This window comes from Schistocerca americana, chromosome 1, assembly GCF_021461395.2.
Source record: "Schistocerca americana isolate TAMUIC-IGC-003095 chromosome 1, iqSchAmer2.1, whole genome shotgun sequence".
Lineage (NCBI taxonomy): Eukaryota > Metazoa > Arthropoda > Insecta > Orthoptera > Acrididae > Schistocerca > Schistocerca americana.
Genome location: NC_060119.1, coordinates 1,174,277,658 through 1,174,289,695, shown reverse-complemented (window position 1 = coordinate 1,174,289,695; position 12,038 = coordinate 1,174,277,658). Strand labels below are relative to the sequence as shown.

Below are 12,038 nucleotides of genomic sequence, written 5' to 3'. Positions count from 1 at the left end.
CCCGTCCTCACAGCTTTACTTCTGCCGGTACCTCGTCTCCTATCTTCCAGACATTGCAGAAGCACTCCTGCGAACTTTGCAGAAGTATCACTCCTGAAAGAAAGGATACTGCGGAGACATGGCTTAGCCACAGTCTGGGGGATGTTTCTAGAATGAGATTTTCACTCTGTAGCGGTGTGTGTGCTGATATGAAACTTCCTGGCACATTAAAACTGTTTGCCGGACTGAGACTCGAACTCGGGACCTTTGCCTTTCGCGCGCAAGTGCTCTACCATCTGTGTTTGATTGCTGATCAAGGCGTCCGGTGAGGTGCCGAAGTTGAGTGACTGTAGGAAGATAAAAGACGACTTAGACAAAATTTCCAGTCGATGTGACGAATAACAGCTGGCCCTAAATATGGAAAAATGTAAGTTAATACGAATGAATAGGAAGATAAAGCCGTAATGGTGGGATACAGGATTACTGGTGTCCTGCTTGATACAGTCAAGTCGTTTAAACATCTGCGAGTAACGTTGAAAAACTATATGATGTTGAACGAGCATGTGAGAAGTGAAGGTATGAAAGGCGAATGGTCGACTTCAATTTATTGGAAGAACGTCAGGAAAGAGAGGTTCACCTGTAGAGGAGACCGCATGTAGGACGCTGGTGCGGCCTGTTCTTGAGTACTGCTTGAGTGTTAGAGATCCGTACCAAGTCGGATTAAAGGAAGACACCGAAGCAATTCAGAGGCGGGCTGCTATATATTTTACCGGTAGGTTCGAACAATACGTAAGTGTTAGGAACATGCTTCGGAAACTCAAATGGGAATCCCTGGAGGAAAGGCGACGTTATTTTCGAGAAACACTGTAGAGAAATTGTAGAGAACCAGGATCAGATGCTGACTGCCGAACGATTCTAATGCCGCCAACATACGAGGGCAGTTCAATAAGTAATGCAACACATTTTTTTCTGAAACAGGGGTTGTTTTCTTCTGCATTGAAATACACCAGGTTATTCCCCAATCTTTTAGCTACACAACACTATTTTTCAACGTAATCTCCATTCAATGCTACGGCCTTACGCCATCTTGAAATGAGGGCCTGTATGCCTGCACGGTACCATTCCACTGGTCGATGTCGGAGCCAACGTCGTACTGCATCAATAACTTCTTCATCATCCGCGTAGTGCCTCCCACGGATTGTGTCCTTCATTGGGCCAAACATATGGAAATCCGACGGTGCGAGATCGGGGCTGTAGGGTGTATGAGGAAGAACAGTCCACTGAAGTTTTGTGAGCTCCTCTCGGGTGCGAAGACTTGTGTGAGGTCTTGCGTTGTCATGAAGAAGGAGAAGTTCGTTCAGATTTTTGTGCCTACGAACACGCTGAAGTCGTTTCTTCAATATCTGAAGAGTAGCACAATACACTTCAGAGTTGATCGTTTGACCATGGGGAAGGACATCGAACAGAATAATCCCTTCAGTGTCCCAGAAGACTGTAACCATGACTTTACCGGCTGAGGGTATGGCTTTAAACTTTTTCTTGGTAGGGGAGTGGGTGTGGCGCCACTCGATTGATTGCCGTTTTGTTTCAGGTTCGAAGTGATGAACCCATGTTTCATCGCCTGTAACAATCTTTGACAAGAAATTGTCACCCTCAGCCACATGACGAGCAAGCAATTCCGCACAGATGGTTCTCCTTTGCTCTTTATGGTGTTCGGTTAGACAACGAGGGACCCAGCGGGAACAAACCTTTGAATATCCCAACTGGTGAACAATTGTGACAGCACTACCAACAGAGATGTCAAGTTGAGCACTGAGTTGTTTGATGGTGATCCGTCGATCATCTCGAACGAGTGTGTTCGCACGCTCCGCCATTGCAGGAGTCATAGCTGTGCACGGCCGGCCCGCACGCGGGTGATCAGACAGTCTTGCTTGACCTTGCGGCGATGATGACACACGCTTTGCCCAACGACTCACCGTGCTTTTGTCCACTGCCAGATCACCGTAGACATTCTGCAAGCGCCTATGAATATCTGAGATGCCCTGGTTTTCCGCCAAAAGAAACTCGATCACTGCCCGTTGTTTGCAACGCACATACGTTACAGACGCCATTTTAACAGCTCCGTACAGCGCTGCCACCTGTCGGAAGTGAATGAAACTATACGAGACGAAGCGGGAATGTTTGAAAATATTCCACAAGAAATGTCCGGTTTTTTCAACCAAAATTGGCCGAGTAAAAAAATTTGTTGCATTACTTATTGAACTGCCCTCGTACATTCTGCGTAAGGACCATGAAGATAACATACATGAAATTAGGGTTGATACGCATGCGTATAGATAGTCAGTTTTCCCTCGCTCTATTTGCGAGTGGAACACGAAAGGAAATGACAAGTACTAGTACAGGATACCCTCTGCCACGCACCGTACGGTGGCTTGCGGAGCATCTAAGTGGATTTAGATATTCCCTAGGCAGCCAACTTGATTAGAAACAGTTTTCGATGTACGATGTCAAAAGCCTTCTGGAAATCTAGAAGTATGAATGAGCTTGAGATCCCCTACCTATAAAACTCATTACTTGGTGCGAATAAAGGGCCAGATTTGTTTCGCAGGAACGATATTTTCAGATTCCGTGCTATGTGTCGATAGATGGTGTTAGGTAGGAGATGGTTAACTCAGAGTGATTTAAAGATCCGTAGACACATCTAAATCAGAGTGGCGTGGCACGATTTTGAATCTCTCCTCACATTTTACGAACTTTTCTCTCAGTTTTACGGCCGCGCCACTCGGGATGACATGAGAGTAGAGGCTACGGAGTCCAGTCGCTTGTAACAAAGCAGTGACAGCGAACTCTAGGTTAACGCGCGCCGCTCAGCCGCACCTGTTCGCCGTGAGGAACGGCAGTTGGCCACACACAGACTGTGCGACAGCGCGGTGCCCGCAGTGACCGGCGGCGAGCGCAGGTTTTTGCACGCCGCCCAGCCGCCCAGCCGCCCCGCGGACCGACATCCATCACGGGCCGGCACCGCCCCCGGCGCGTCCGCACCTCGCGGCAAGGCGGCCGTTTTGTCTCAATTACCAGACCCGCACCCCGCTGCCTCACAGCCGGCCTATCTGCTCCCGGAAAGCGGCAGCCCGCCTTACACACCTGCGCCATATCCGGCTGGCGCACTGAAAACATTTAGCAGCTAACCAGGTTACACGCCGTTGGCGCCAGTACGATGGTTATCCGCGTCTGTGCCGAGGGTTTGAAAGGAGTTACTGTAACACAGCTTTCTGCCCAGATATTATTAACAGGTCATGTAATAACAGTGCAGTTTAATTTATAGAGAAACTGCAAGTAGAAACATTCCCTCTACAAACGTTACCACTGTTTGAAGGGTACTGAAGTCTTTTGGTAGTTGAGAGACTGTAGTCCGCGTTGGCTACAAAAACTCTGTCAGTTTTTAAGTTCAAAAAAAGTGGTTCAAGTGGCTCTGAGCACTATGGAACTTAACTTCTGAGGTCATCAGTCCCCTAGAACTTAGAACTACTTAAACCTAACTAACCTAAGGGCATCAAACACACCCATGCCCCAGGCAGGATTCGAACCTGCGACCGTAGCAGTCGCGCGGTTCCGGACTACGCGCCTAGAGCCCCGAGACCACCGCGGCCGGCATCTGCACGAACAGTTCGACGACGTTTGCAGCAGCATGGACTATCGACTCGGAGACCATGGCTGCGGTTACCCTTGACGCTGCATCACAGACAGGAGCGCCTGCGATGGTGTACTCAACGACGAACATGCGTGCACAAATGGCAAAACGTCATTTTGTCGGATGAATCCAGGTGCTGTTTACAGTATCATGATGGTCGCCTCCGTGTTTGGCTATATCGCGGTGAACGCACATTGGTAACGTGTATTCGTCATCGCCATACTGGCGTATCACCCGGCGTGATGATATGGGGTGCCATTGGTTACACGTCTCGGTCACCTCTTGTTCGCATTGACGGCGCTTTGAAAAGTGGACGTTACATTTCAGATGTGTTACGACCCGTGTCTCTACCCTTCATTCGATCCCTGCGAAACCCTACATTTCAGCAGGACCGCATGTTATAGGTCCTGTACGGGCCATTCTGGATATAGAAAATGTTCGACTGCTGCCCTGGCCAGCACATTCTCCAGATCTCTCACCAATTGAAAACGTCTGGTCAACGGTCGCCGAGCAACTGGCTCGTTACAATACGCGAGTCACTACTCTTGATGACCTGTGGTGAACTGTGATATCGTGTTGCAGGTGCATGGGCAGATGTACCGGTACACGCCATCCAAGCTCTGTTTGACTCAATGCCCAGGCGTATCAAGGCCGTTATTACGGCCAGAGGTGGATGTTCTGGGTACTGATTTCTCAGGATCTATGGACCCAAATTGCGTGAAAATGTTCTGACACGTCAGTTCTAGTATAATATATTTGTCCAATGAGTACCCGCTTATCATCTGCATTTCCTCTTTGTGTAGCAATTTTAATGGCCAGTAGTGTGTTATGTATATAGACTGAAGCGGCGAGTGAAAATTTGTGCGAAGGCCGGGAATAGAGCCCGGGTTTCCTACACAATGGGGTGCGTTAGCCACTAAGCCACCTTGCACAGCAGGTCACACAACTGCACGGATTACCCTGTCACGGTTCTTTCCTTGACCCAAATTCTCACTGCCGCCCCAGTTACTTTAAATTCCCACTTACACATGAACAGAGTTGCCGGAGCTTCCATGTTCAGCATCGACCGCAAAGGGTGATCCGGACGGAAATCCACGTGTAAGTGGATAGTTCCTGTGAATTATTATGGGTGGAGGTTACACTAAACAACCGAACTAGGTTAATAATTGGCTCCTTTTACCGACCTCCCGACTCAGCAGCATTAGTGGCAGAACAACTGAGAGAAAATTTGGAATACATTTTGAAACGTCTCTGTTGGATTCCTTTCATGTTTGATTTCTTAAATCTGTTGTCATTTATGGAATAAATTCCTCTTCTAAATTTACTGTGGCGTTTCTGACTATCTGGGAGGAGACTGAGTAGTGGAACGTGTTACTTTTACACGTAAACAAGAACGATCTGTCACACTACTACACTTTAAAACACAGTTTATATGTAATTCATGTCACACAGTCTCATACGGAACCTACATCCGCTTTCTTTTATATATTGTATATGATAAGATACTGTCATCCCCCTTCCCTTCTGTGTGAGAGTATGAATGAGCAAATGTATTTGTAGTTGCATGCTTGAGGGTAGCAGACAAGGCTGTCTGCTAGAGAACAGTAGGACCAACGTCGGAACAGGTAGCTACGCTTTCTCAAAGCAGAGAGGTTTCTATTCTTAGTATGGTTCTGTCCGTCCGTTGTCATGTTGGTATAGGAAGCTGCCCCTCTGGCCCCTTCCGTTTGTCTTTGTGAGCCACCCTCAGGAAACACGCATGGCAGTAGGCAGTTGGTGTGGGACCGTGGCGAGCGTCTGAAGTGGTAAGATCTCCGGCTAAGCGCGTGTCTGCTAAGTCCGTAGGACAATGAATTTCTTCATTGCCTAACTGAAAACTTAATACCTTGAATTCAGATTTAGCTCTAAAATATCTAATGCTATCTTAAATTGCAGCGTAGTGTAATTCTCGTGTGAAGTTCATATTATTTTCCGGTTGTTGCTTTGTTACTACTTTGTGAGTAAAGTGGAACCACGTGTTGATCAGTAACTCTAACTAAGTTCATCAATCTTAAATGTGAATGCTTGTGTGATTATAACGTCTCGTCTTGACAATATTTTACAATATAGCAACTTTTCTTTATGCTTTTCTTTATGTTCAACCCACGTGGAGTGTACTTTGCGATACCAGTACCACGTGCTTATATAACTGTTTGACCCATCAGGTTAATAGTAAGACGTTAGTAACCAGTTCAAGGTTTTTCTTTTGTCAATTGCTTTTCGATCGAATTTATTTTAATTATCAAAATTACTGTGGAGTTATACGCTTTCTGTAAACCAAGTTGACCACGTGGAGCATGTGGTGTAATCATCAAAGTAGCCTTCAGCTATTCTTTTTGGGAAGATTTCACAAAGAGTTAATATGAATTTAGTATACCAGTGTGTGGTAATTACATGACGGACAGGATTGTGTTACGAACGTAATTTCTTTGAATGAAAACTGAATCTGTTGGTTGTGGTTAATTTCTTCTTGCTTATGTTTCAACGTTCTTTGGGTGTTGTTTTGTGAATGCAGGGTTGTATGCAGTCTCCCAATCTTGGCTCCATATTTGATGTGTTCCGTAAGATTTTCACCATCCTAAATAAGGCACCAGCTTGTTACGAACAGAATTTAATATGCTGAAATTTCGATGATCAATCTTAAAATAAATTTCCAAATATAAACTGATTTCTTTCTTTTTATTTAAATTCTCCTTTTATATATATATATTACCGGTTGTTGTATGACTGTAAAAGATTATAATCAATGTTAGTCTGATTGGTAATGTGGTAAACCTAGACTAGATACCCAGTCGTGAAACAGTTGCTTAGTAATGGAAGATTAACTTCCCCAGACAGCTCACAGCTTTTAACCCACTTTCATTGTCAATTAGCACCGATATCAGCATAGCAAATTAGTGTAGCAATATTACACATGGCGACCCTGTTCTGTGATTCCGCTAGACTCTGGAATCTCTGAAACGTTAGATTGCGAGCGTGTTATAATCTTAATTTTTTTTCCCTACAGCACTAAAACAACTTCTGCGTTGTTTCCGAGCAGACGTTCAAAAGATTCACGGCGTTGTTGATCGGCGTTGTGTTGTTTGTCTTGTCTTGTTTTCTATATTTGTGTGTTTTATATGTGTGTGTGTTTTTTGTTCTCGCTTGTACATTGCACTGTTTCGATCAAAGATAAAAATTTGTTTTGCGTGTGAAAAAGTGCGTAGTAGGTTGGGTATCTTTCGTGTGAGTGTCGTAATTTTTGGGGGACACATTTATTTTGATTAGTGTGTCGCGTACCGGGTATAAATTGCACTAATGCAGACACGTAACCAAGCTAAAAGTAAGCGGTCCGACAACTTAAGCAACATGGACCAAGGAGATAATAATTTGATTTCGAATGTTAATGCGTCGGGTAGTTCCGAAAATACAACGGGAAATACTTCAGACGAAATGCAAAACAGGACGAACGGGCTCACAGCAGAGCCAGAAATAAATTTGCCTCCTATTAACCAAATTGATTTGGCAGAACTCATGAAAACCTTATTGCAACAAAATAAAGAATCATTTAAAAAATCGTTCCGAGAACAAAAAGAATCATCCGAAAAATCGATCCGCGAGCTAGGCGAACAAATGACGCAGAAATCTGAAAAATCTATCCGCGAGCTAGGCGAACAAATAGACGAAAAACTAATCCAGCAGACAAATAAAGTCGACAAGTCGATGCAGAGAGTGTCCGATGATATCTCACAAAGAATAAACAATCTGGCAAGTGAAATAAAAAGTGATATTATGAAAGAATTAGGCCGTACATTTGAACAAATCGATGATCGTCTGCAAGCCTTAGAACAGAGTAAGCGGAGTGGCGATGCCGAATCTAAAGAAAGCGAAGAACGGCTACTTAGGAATTTCCAAGAGCTGAGGGAAGAATGCCAAAGGGAACATCAGCAGGTACTGTCGAGGGTCCAAGAGGCAGAAACGCATTGTCCCACGTCCGTTAGCAACACAATAGCGGACAACAGTTTAGCGATCCACGCGTTGGAACAGCAAGTAGAACAATTGAAGCAGACTGGGGCGGAGGACAAGAGACAAATAGATGATAAGATTGCGGCATTAGCGGACATTGTAGGCACGATGAAGCTGACGGAAAGCGAGAACAATACTACACCGGTAGCGGCCGCAGAGACCGAAGAAGTGCGTTCGCTTCTGAGATTTCAGAAGGGACAATTCGAAGTGAACAGGCAACACAAGGCTGTAACAGGCGAATTACAAGAACGCGTGGCGCATCTGGAAAACCGCATGGCGTGTGATTCCGAACTCGCCAATAGCACTAAAAATAGCCGTACGAACAGTGCAGAGAGGGACTCCGGCCACGAGGGAGATTTTGACGACAGGGAAGAATGTAATTTGAGGGGCAGACATGAGAAAAATAGAAACATTCAAGGGCCTCGACAGGAGGAAATGCGGGGATTTGATTTCAAACATTTCCTTACGGTAAGAAAGTTTGAGATATTCCGAAATTCGCAAAAAGGAATACATCCACGAGCATGGCTCGAGCAATTTGAGTTCTGTCTTCCTCCCGACTGGGCAAGTTCACATAAGATAGAATATATGTGTGGCTATTTGGAAGGCGAACCGGCGATTCGCATGAGGTCGGCAGCGCGTCACTGCAACTCCACTCGGGAGTTTCGACAAGCCTTTCTCTCCGCCTATTGGTCGGAAGCGGCACAAGATAGGGTCAAACATGGCATAATTATGCTGCCAAATTTGAACCAGTCTGGTTTCGGCAGCCCTGCACGCCTATTCGACCACATGCTGCAGGCAAATCAATTTTTATACGATCCATACGGGCCTGCGGAACTAATTAGGATATGCATCACCAAATTGCCGATGCACTTGCGGCACGTTATTCTTGCGGGACGATGCAAAGAGGACGTGGAAACGTTTAAAACACTTCTCCAAGAGTTGGAATATAATACAGCAGAATGCCCGCCTAATCAGGCACAAAGTTATTACGGGGCACAGCAGCGCGACCGCAGTCGTGGCCGTATTACTAATCAACGGCGTGACTGGTCGTCGCGACGCGAACGGAACAATAATCGGGACCGGCCGTATAGAAACTGGGGTGACAGTCGCGAACACAGGTGGAACAACAGAAATGATCGAGGACGTAGACAGAATCGTGAACGGAACAGTTACGGCAACCAGAATCGATACTACGGTGAACACGGTGGGAATAGGACTATATGCAGAGCACCTCATGATGTTGAAATTCGGCCAGCTAACCCTAGACATAATCCAGCAAATGGAAATGAACAAAACCGGCAATGACAAACGATCAGCGCAGAAGGCGCCCAATCGGAAACAATGAACGACATGGCAAAGGAGTGCTTACGGTATATAGAGAGGGAAGATATTAGAGAGGATTTGTTGCAAGAAACTACGAGTACTAAAATTTCGGGAGTAAATCCAGTCGTGACAGTTGCAGTAAACGAAATATGTTTTAAGTGTGTCATTGACACTGGAAGCCCTTTCTCGATAGTGAGCGAGGCAGCATTTCAAAAATGCGAAGGGACTGGCACTTGGCCCGTTTTTCAAGTGCGAGGAATTAAGGTGAAGGGCGCAATCTACGGTAAGAGCATAGAAATCCGAAGGCAAACTCGGCTTAATTTCACCTGCCAGGGAAGAGAGTTTGAGTACAACTTCTTTGTGCTCCCAATGCTGAATGTGGCAATGATTTTAGGAAATGACTTCATGAATGTCCACCATGCAGTAATTGACATGGGTGGAGGAGTAATGACAGTTCAAGTTGGGGATCAGCAAATTTGTTTAGAATTTGATGAATGCATATTACGTGCCGAGTCAGAAATTAGTTGCCTAAAATTTCAAGCTCAAACCGAGTCGCAACCCAGACTGGAGCTACTCGTGAACTATATAAGTGAGTCGTGCTCTCCGTCTGGTGAGCAGGGGAAAGATGTTGCGTTTGCTGATGCACTGAAAAAGAGCATCGCGGGTGTCAGAACCACGGACAGGGAAAAGGAGAAATTGTATTGTCTACTTAGGAATCATGAACGGGTATTTTCTGAGACTCCGGGGGCTATTAAGGGTTTTACGTACCAATTCAGAGTACGTGACCATCAGAAGTTTTCTGTTAGACCATACCCTATTCCCGTGGCGTATAAAGCCCAGGTGGAGAAGGAAATAAACAAGATGTTAGAACAAGGAATAATTGAGCGGGCAGTAAGCTCGTACAATTCACCCTTGCTTGTCGTGCCAAAACGCGACAACTCAGTTCGTTTGGTGCTAGACTCGAGACAGATAAACACAATTATTATGTCGGAAACGGACAGGCCTGAGAGCCTTGAGGAACTCTTACAACGTTTCCACGGAGTAAAGGTACTATCATCTGTCGACCTCCGTTCGAGTTTTTGGCAAATCGTGCTACACCCATCTTGCAGATTATATACAGCGTTCCTGTGTTACGGAAATTGTTTCCAATTCCGGCGTCTCCCGTTCGGACTAAACGTCTCATCAGCTGCTTTTATAAGGGGATTAAATAGCATTTTACCTGATGATTTGAAACAGCGAGTGACAATTTACGTGGATGACATATTAATTGCGGAAAAGTCGTGGGAGGACCATAATGACGTTCTAAACAGACTACTGGATGTTTTTGAGAAGGCAGGTGTAACAGTCAACGTAGATAAGTCACAGTTCGGACGAGAGAACATAAAATTCTTAGGCCATATTGTCTCAGCAAATGGAATACAACCTGACCCAGAGAAAATTGCGGCGATAGCGGAGTGTGCAATGCCGACAAATAAAAAACAGTTGCGAGCATTCTTAGGCCTGTGTAATTTTTATAAGCGATTTATAAATTTTAGTGTACTTGGTACACCCCGTCTATGTGGACTAACAGGGAAGAACGCTTTGTGGGTCTGGGATCAAGAGGCACAGGATGAATTTTATAAATTGAAAAAGGCATTGGTAGAGGCTCCCATCCTCGTGCATCCCGACCTGACACAAGAATTCTGTTTAATGACGGACAGTTCCTTGTCAGGATTAGGTGCGGTACTGTTTCAAACGGAAGGAAATGATGATATTACAACTTGGAAAACAATCTCGTTTGGGAGCAGGGTGCTCTCTCGATGTGAAAAAAATTATTCTGTGACGGAACTCGAAGCACTCGCGATAGTTTGGGCATTCTCAAAATTTAGGTATTTTTTATTTGGGAGGACCACCAAGGTGTACACTGACCATCGTGCACTCCAATTTCTGATGAGCACAAAAATCACGCATGGGAGACTAGGACGCTGGGCACTATACCTACAGGAATATAACTTCACTGTAGAATACATTCCTGGACAGAAAAATGTAATTGCTGACGCTTTATCGCGCATTCCTATAGGTTTGGTTCACACAGAAGAAAGGGAACTGGGTGAAAATAATTTTAGCATCCTATACTTACAGAATGTAGCGTTCGAGAATTTTGTTACCACCTCTTTAGGGAGTATAGCGGACGAACAGGATAAGGACGCAGTACTGAAAGATATAAAGACGAAGTGGGAGGACAAGGAGAATGTAGGAATACGCCAGTACTACTTAGTGCGCAATAGAATATTATTCAAGAAACGAGCCCCGGACGACTCCAGATGGGTGTTGGTGATTCCGGAGGAACTCGTAAACAAAATTATATGGTACATACACTTGAGTTATGGTCACTTCGGAGCACAGAAATGTTGTGAAAAACTGAAAGAGACATGCTATTTTAATAACATGCTACGGCGTATTCGTGGTGTACTTAGAGTGTGCGGACCTTGTCAGCGAGCAAAGGCGGCCACAGTGACTTATGCTGCATCATTGCACCCGATAATACCAAGCAAACTTTGTGACCTCGCGGCCGTGGATCTATTTGGGCCACTAATACGATCTAAAGCAGGTTTTGCATATGTTTTCGTAGCGGTGGAGCTAACCTCCAAGTTTGTGTGTCTGACTCCGTTGAAGAGAGCCACAGGAAGGGCAGTGGCAACTGCATTTGCAAAGCAGTTTCTGCATGAAGTTGGGAGCGTGAAAAGGGTTATCTCGGATAATGGACCACAATTTAGATCGCAATACTGGCAGCGGATGCTTCGAAGAAGAAGAATTAAACCTATATATATATATATCTCTCTCTTTCACCCCAGCTCGAACCCCAGTGAGCGTATTATGCGTGAATTAGGAAAATTATGTAGGTTATACTGCAGTCGTGATCACCGATCGTGGGACATACACCTAAAAGGATTTCAGAACATAATTAATGAGTTGCGTAATACGTCAACAAAGCTTCCGCCAATCACTGTGCTAAAAAACA

At 45.1% G+C, this 12,038-nt stretch overlaps 1 protein-coding gene across 1 annotated transcript in view; it reads right to left on the bottom strand.

Moving 5' to 3' along the window:
- The window catches only part of LOC124597840 (glutamate receptor ionotropic, kainate 2), a 1,390,744-nt gene extending 1,387,612 nt beyond the window's left edge, over nt 1-3,132 (bottom strand). The window contains exons 1-2 of the mRNA XM_047135964.1: nt 3,066-3,132; nt 2,896-3,021 (exon numbers count right to left, since the gene is read on the bottom strand). Coding sequence (XP_046991920.1) covers nt 2,896-3,021; nt 3,066-3,132 — 193 coding nt within the window. The remainder of the gene's footprint in view (nt 1-2,895; nt 3,022-3,065) is intronic.
- Nucleotides 3,133-12,038: the final 8,906 nt, after the last annotated feature.